At 41.1% G+C, this 7,199-nt stretch overlaps 1 protein-coding gene across 1 annotated transcript in view; it reads right to left on the bottom strand.

Annotated features, from left to right (window-relative positions):
- The window catches only part of SCUBE2 (signal peptide, CUB domain, EGF-like 2), a gene marked incomplete at its 5' end in the record, with an annotated part of 36,412 nt that overhangs the window by 11,359 nt on the left and 17,854 nt on the right, over positions 1–7,199 (bottom strand). Inside the window, 6 exons of the mRNA XM_010020877.1 lie at positions 2,786–2,989; positions 3,347–3,502; positions 4,701–4,805; positions 5,407–5,493; positions 6,108–6,224; positions 6,706–6,828. Coding sequence (XP_010019179.1) covers positions 2,786–2,989; positions 3,347–3,502; positions 4,701–4,805; positions 5,407–5,493; positions 6,108–6,224; positions 6,706–6,828 — 792 coding nt within the window. The remainder of the gene's footprint in view (positions 1–2,785; positions 2,990–3,346; positions 3,503–4,700; positions 4,806–5,406; positions 5,494–6,107; positions 6,225–6,705; positions 6,829–7,199) is intronic.

Here is a 7,199-nt window from a genome sequence, read left to right as displayed (position 1 = left end):
AAAAATAGCACCCTTTCTCCCGTTTGATAATCCGCTTCTTCTTGTCAGAGTTTTCTAAAATCATCTCACCAGAAGTGTGAAATCAGATGAAGTGTAGCTCACTGCTGCAACTGCAGGTCGGCTCCCCAAGACAAAAGCTGTCAGAGAAGAAGCTGGACTTTCCCCTCTTGTGCTGCTGAGATACAGCTAGTGTTTCAGACAGTACTGTGCCAGCAGAAGCCTACCACAGGAAGAGGACCAGTACAAGACTGTCTGAATCAGTATCTAAGCATTTTGTTTAAAAAATTGAAAAAAATGTATTTGAAAACAATGAGCTGAAACCTGCACTTCACTCACTGTCTGCTTTACAGAAGACTTCTGACTTACTTAGTTCCCTCACTGCTTCCTACTCATCTGATCAGACTAAGCAAAGTCCCTTTGCCAAAGTTCTCTGCCTGTCTAGAGAGCACGTCCACCATCTGCACTGAATCTATCTGCTGACCTGGCACCTCTTGCTATGGAGTCATTTTCTGCCCAGAATCATTAGCAGGTCTAGATAAGCATGTCCCCAATCTTGTCCAGAAGTTCTCAGCAGCTCTGCAAAACAATCAGATCAAAACAAACCCCCCTGACTCTCCCACACACATCCCTGAGCTAGCTTCTTCGTCTTCTTCCACACTGTTCCCACTCCATTCTCTTCTCCCCAGTCTGTTTCTTAGCTCCTTCTGACTGGCAGTCAAAGCAGCAGCAGCAGCCACCCGGTGCTGCCTTTACCATACACACTGGGACAATCAGCTTTTGCTAAGGAAATGAGGCATATGTAACAACACTGCCTCTGTGTGTACTTTTATGTGCCCTCGACAACTGGTGAACTTTCTGTACAACTGCCAGCGATCTGACAAAGGGTAGAGAGGTTCCAAAGATACCAAGATTTTGTATGTTTAATGTAAAGAAGTGGGCAACGTGCAAGTGGAGGTGAGAGACCTTCTAGGCATCCATGCAAGTAAAAAGCTGTGGTACAAGTTTCATGTCCTATTTGATCACAGCTTATCTACACAAGAATATGGTCTGAACACTTCAGCTGAAGAAAGGAAGATTCATTTAGTGATTGCATCTTTTTAGGCACAAGCAAATCAAACCATAAGGCATGAGACCCACAAGGAATCGGGTCTTGCTAGTTCCACTGCTCACAGCAGTACCTGTTAAAATGTACAGAACAAACTGAGGTACCAATTCAGCAACAGAAGAGGCTTTTTACAAGTTGTTTTTAAAAACACTTGTCTTCATACGATCAGTGTCTGTTTTAACCATAGACAGGCTACATGTGCTCACCTTACCAAAGTCCCTTTTCCCCCTGAACTAGCACAGAAATGCCACGTAAACAGCTCATTTGTAATGAGAAATTAAACAGGTTCTGCAGCTACTTAAAAAAGTATAAATTTGTTTTTTGCTGTTCCAGTTCCTAACTGGAACTCACGTTGCCTTCTCTACCTGCAATAGACAGGCTACATGTGCTCACCTTACCAAAGAGTTTACCAGGCATTCTCCAAAAGTCCCTTTTCCCCCTGAACTAGCACAGAAATGCCACGTAAACAGCTCATTTGTAATGAGAAATTAAACAGGTTCTGCAGCTACTTAAAAAAGTATAAATTTGTTTTTTGCTGTTCCAGTTCCTAACTGGAACTCACGTTGCCTTCTCTACCTGCAATATTTTTAGCTTAGTCATTGCTATTTTTCCAGTTGAAATCAGAAATGGCTTGAAAGTCATTCTGTGCTGTGTACCATGGACTGAGATAGTTTGTCCAAGCCATCCTCCAGCATCCAACACGACAGCTTGCAAACATCCACGTAAACTCATCTTGGTGAGCTTTCCAAAGTTTTTCAGACTCATTGCAATGTGGAAAAAAAAAGAAAAGAAAACTTAGAGCTTTTTCTGACAGAATTCCCGAGTAATTCCCTCGTCTGCTTGCTTGCACAGATGTTTTGAACAACATCAATTCTTTTTTCTATTCTATGAATCCAAGTTTTTCAGATTGGAAAACCTATGCTTACGCCAAATGGGTTGCTGCTGGAAGATGTGCTAATTCAATCTGACACGCATTTTAAAGGCTTGCTGATTCACAAAACCACCTGCATGCCGCCTACCCTATGCAGACTGAATTAGTCGTCATGGTTGTTAGGCCCCTGTTAAGATAACATCTGACCCCTCTCCTTAACTTCTGTGCTTTGGAAGCATTTATTATGGGCTGCATTATGGTGGTGCCCTCCAGTGCCATGATAGTTAAAATTTTTTTCAGTACAGACCTATAAAACCCCTACTTTACATGAAATTAGAACTGTCATGAAGATTCTCTGGGACTCAGAGCTTTATCAGCAAAGAGAATGTGACTGTTTCAAACTCTGCCCAGCCTTTTCTTTGGAACAAGGCAGAGATTAAATGTTCTCAAGTCCAGAAACACAGCGTTACACTGGATATTAAATGTAGTCATAAAATAACACTGGTGATGTCAAGGCCATTGGTGCCTGATGTTATTCCCACGTTTTCTACCTTTGAGCTTACTGTAGGCTGTGCATCAGTTATAACAAAGTGTAGTGCACTGAGGCCTTATTCTACTCTGTAACACAGCAATTGCCAACAACAAATACATTGAAGGGCACATCTTAGTAGCACAAACAGTAACCCCTACTTCTTCCCACATAGCCCTCCTCTCTCCCTGACGAGCATCCCATGATCCCACCAGGCTCACCAGACCACAATAAAATTGAAATACACGTGATGGTTTGTTCCAAATCTACTTTCACTTACCACATCTGTTACCCACATGCATCTGTCCTACACCACAAGACTGCTGTGGCTCCGACAGCTTGAGGGACTTTCTGGCCACTTCATGGTCCGTGCCAGAGACGCGAATGCGGAACTGGTCCCTGCTGACTGTCTTCCGTAGGGTCCGAATGGTTTTACGGAACCTCTTTTCAGTCTTCTTCCGAGCACAGCGCACATCACATGTGTCTGAAAAGTATCGAAGGTGAAAGCTGCTATAAGTGACCATGCACAAAAATCCCAATTCAAAAGACCAACTATGCAAATAATTGTGAAAGCAACTCTGCGAACAAATCTGAAATCCTTAAGGACAGCACCACTAGGCTGGAAGAAAATCCATCAGATGAGATTTTAACCTATGGGCGGCTCTTTGATTTTTGAAGTTATCCCTATCCCTCAACTCTTTTTGAAGCAGTAAAATTCATTTTCAAAACAGGAGATACTTTTCATTATCATTTTGCGTACAGACGGAAGTGAAAAATACAGAAATTAAGGAGCAAACGGCAAAAAGCTTCAAACCGCACCTTGGGTTATTTTCCAACCAACCTGTCACCTCCTTTTGGCTTGTTTCGAGCTCAAAGTCCGCAGTGATAAAGATTTCTCTAGTCGCTGTCAGTCTACTGAGGGCTCCATGAACTTTCTTGCCAGAGCTGCATGTTAGGTTTACGTAGTGGAAACTCTCCATTACTGAATTATGTCTCTCTGTGTGAACAAAATTAAAGGAAGCAAAAGCTTGGCCAGCTATGTTACTGAACATTCACTAGTGTTCAGCATATATTATTGTCATTAAGAGTTAAAGAGGAGCAAACGATCAGCTCCACATGGTAGTAAACAGTTTAGGCAGTTTCTCAACTGGTACACCCTCACATCAAATCATTACTCCAGTGCACTTACAGATGTACTGTTGGGCTGAGACTCTGGCAGCGCAGCGGGTCCGAGGCATCACTCGCTGCTAGGATGAGAGGCTGGCTGCAGCGCTCTGCCCGCTTCCCCTGCCTTTTGCTAGCAGGTTCTAATGGATTGCCTTTGTGCTATGCAAAGCATCTTAAAACCATGACAGTGCCTGCACCAGGCAAACTACTCAAGGGAAAAAATTCTGCACTCCTATGAAGCATGTGAAAAACATGTCAGCTTTTAATGGTGTTTAAATTAAGTAGTGGCTTTTGGAGACCACTTTCAAAGTTCCTATGAGAAAATAAATATAGTTAAAGAAAACACCCGGAATAAGCTTTGGTTCTGGAGTATATAATTCTTCGCTAAGTATCTACTGTAGTTTCTCCCTATTACTCTTCTAAGGACAAACAAACTGACATGCTGATTCATCATATTGTTTAGTCACTTCTTTCCACAGCATTTATTTTTTTTTTCAAATGTACTCCTCCCCATTTTCTGCTGACTTTGTGAATTCCCAGGCCATACTTTCTGCCTTGGAACAGATGGAAGAGCTGACCTCACTGTGTCCATCTGGGGCTGCTGAAGCGTAAAAGGAAGGCAAGAGAAAAGAGGAATAACCCTTTGACAATGGAGTCATCATAAATGGCCAGGAGATTCTTCACTGAGGCATCAGGCAGGTGAGAAAAGAAAAAACAGAAAGAAGAATGAGAGAAAGGAAGGGAAGAAATCAAAAGAATGAAAAAAATGGTTGACTTTATCAAAAATTTATTGGCAATAATACAAATAAAAAAGGAGAAATAGCTGACTGTAGGTTGTCGCAGACCGTGATATAAAATAACTATTGCAAGAATTATGTCTGGGCAAGAGTGCGATTCATGAGGTCAGCGAAGAAAAGAAAGTCTGCAGTCCTCTATGCTTTGCATCTGGTGTACTTTGTATTTGACAAGTGCTTAATAACCCCTGAGCTATGACTGTAACCTGCTTACCTGCATCTTTATATTCATACCTGGTATCATCTGTTCCAGACCTTCTTGAAACATCTCAGTCTTTTTCAAACTACATTTTCCTTCGTTTAATTTAAAGGTTACACTTATCTTGATGGCTGAAGTATCTTCAGAAAGAAACAATGACATGTTATTTTCAAAAAGGAATAGAAAATTTAGGTAACCCTAATGTCACATCATAATGATGATATCAAAAAATACGCTGACATAAAGCGAAAAAGTGGTCATCACAGAAAACCTAAAGAGACACCAGCTTTCTCCTGCTGTGAAGCTGGATCACAACTGAAATTGGAACAAAGTGGGATAGATTTTACTGGGGGGAAAAAAAATAGAAAATCTGATCTGTTCAGCTTTAAATGCTTTCTAAATTTCATGAACAGCTCAACCTGGACACACTGTATGCTGCCAACACTGTCCAGTTTGGATGTCTAAAGAGAGGTATGACACTCCTAGTCTAGCTGGTTTATTTCGCTACTGATCTTTTTCTCTTTCCTTATTTATAAGTCCCAGTTTGAGTGGCACTGATGAAGCAGTACAAGGGAAATTTCCTCTGCTGAAATCATGAACTGCAAACATGAGGAAGAGGAAATAAAAACAGAGGGAGTATAATGGAGAGGGAAAATAAATACTCAACAGAAACACCCTTATGTCACCGTTATCTCTTAAAAGAAATCAGTCAAATCATGCAACAGTAAATCCAGTGATTACCCAGCCAGCTGGATGCATTTGTATTTTGCTGCTTTTTCTTAAGGTGAGATGACCTGCCACAGGTGAGGGTGTAGGCATCTTGTGTTCCTAACAGACAGACCATACAGACAGACAGTAAAGACACAAGCACTGTGCACAGACTGAAGACTTCTGTAGCATAAAAGACATTTTTAATTTGCTAATTGGCACCATCATCTTCACCCTTTTTCAACAATATTGTTCATAAAAGACTCCACATTAGAGCTTGTCTCTTAAATAATTTAAAGGGTTCAGGAAGAAAAGCAGCATCTGTCCCGTAAGCACCAGGCAAGTCTGCATGCTGTGTCCTGTGGGGTGCAGGGTCTGTATGGGCACAATCTCAGACCCCATGCAGGGCTGGAATGCCTCTGCCCCATTCAGCAGCGGCTCTCAAGGCCAATTAAGGAATGGCCCAAGGAACACAGAGAATTCTTCCCTGTCCTCCCTAGCTTCAAAAAGACAGTTGTCATGAGAAGGGAATCTGAGGGTAGGGTGGTTATAAAAGAAAAGGAAAAGGGGGCTTTCTTGGGACACCGGCAGGGATATAGCCCTTTATTATCTATAGTGAAAGAGGAAAGGTCCCTGTTGATTGTCTGCTTCTTGAGACTTCCATAAGAGTTAAGAGGTTTGCTTCTCTTACACTCTGCAGAATCACATGCTTGTTTTTGTTGGTTTTGACTTACCAGAAAATACCTGGACATCTGAAGAGCAGCTTAAGAAGCATCTATCACTCCCACCACTCTTAATGCAGTGCAGCAATACCTTGGGTGACATATTATCAGGCAAGGAGCCCTTTGTCTCTAAACAGGATAAAACAAATACTCACACAAGTAAAATATCTACATACACACCTTAATAATAAATTGGCATGCAGCTGGTTTTGTAGCTGGTACCCAAGAGCACCCACACAGTTAAAAATGCTGTTTGGACAGAAAATCAAAGCAAAATAAGATCACTGGAAGATCACAACACATAAGTAATTTCCTTTCAGTTAAAGCTATCATCAGCAAACTTTCTAATGCAGAGAAACAAAAGGAAACAGAAGCACGAGCTAGATAAAAGCACAGGAAAGAAAGCACAAAAATCCCTCAAAGTATCTCCTGTTTTTGGGTTGGTTTTTCACTTGTTTTTACCAGTTTCAACATCAGTACCATCATGCTAAAAGAAAAGTGGGATAGTGGGAATGATGACTCATACCACTTAACTGGACAGATCAAGATTTTCAGATTTGACTACAACCACATGGCCATCAGACACATCAGGAGTTGAAAGGCACCTTACCAACACAATCCTTTTTATTCCAGTGTAGTTTGTAGTTAGAGTGACACAGGCATTCATAGTCTCCCAGTGTGTTCACACACAGCTGTTGGCAACCACCATTGTTGACGCTACATTCATTAATATCTACAGAGGAGAGGTAAAAAGACTTTTAAAATGTTATTCTTGTCCAAGATCTGTACTCTAACTCCACTACATAAAAACGTAGACAAATACTGCTCAGTAGGGCTTGGAAAAGGTTTTAGTAATGCTGTCTGGACACCTACATTGAAATAGGTTTTTCTTCATGGAAATCTTTTGATAAATGTCAAAATTGATCAAATGTCAGAGGGGAGATGTTAGGTATGTCCTTCAACCGTTAATATATAACTAAAAAAACATCCAGCCTCAGCAATATGGCAATAAATTAACTCAAAGAAAAGGAGATCAAATCAAGTCTGCAGTGCCCTGTGTCTGGTTAATTAATATTTCTAATTTGGAATAAAGACAGACAAAAT

The sequence above is a fragment of the Nestor notabilis genome, unplaced genomic scaffold, assembly GCF_000696875.1.
Source record: "Nestor notabilis isolate BGI_N333 unplaced genomic scaffold, ASM69687v1 scaffold6778, whole genome shotgun sequence".
NCBI lineage: Eukaryota > Metazoa > Chordata > Aves > Psittaciformes > Psittacidae > Nestor > Nestor notabilis.
This window is presented reverse-complemented; position numbering and strand designations above follow the sequence as displayed.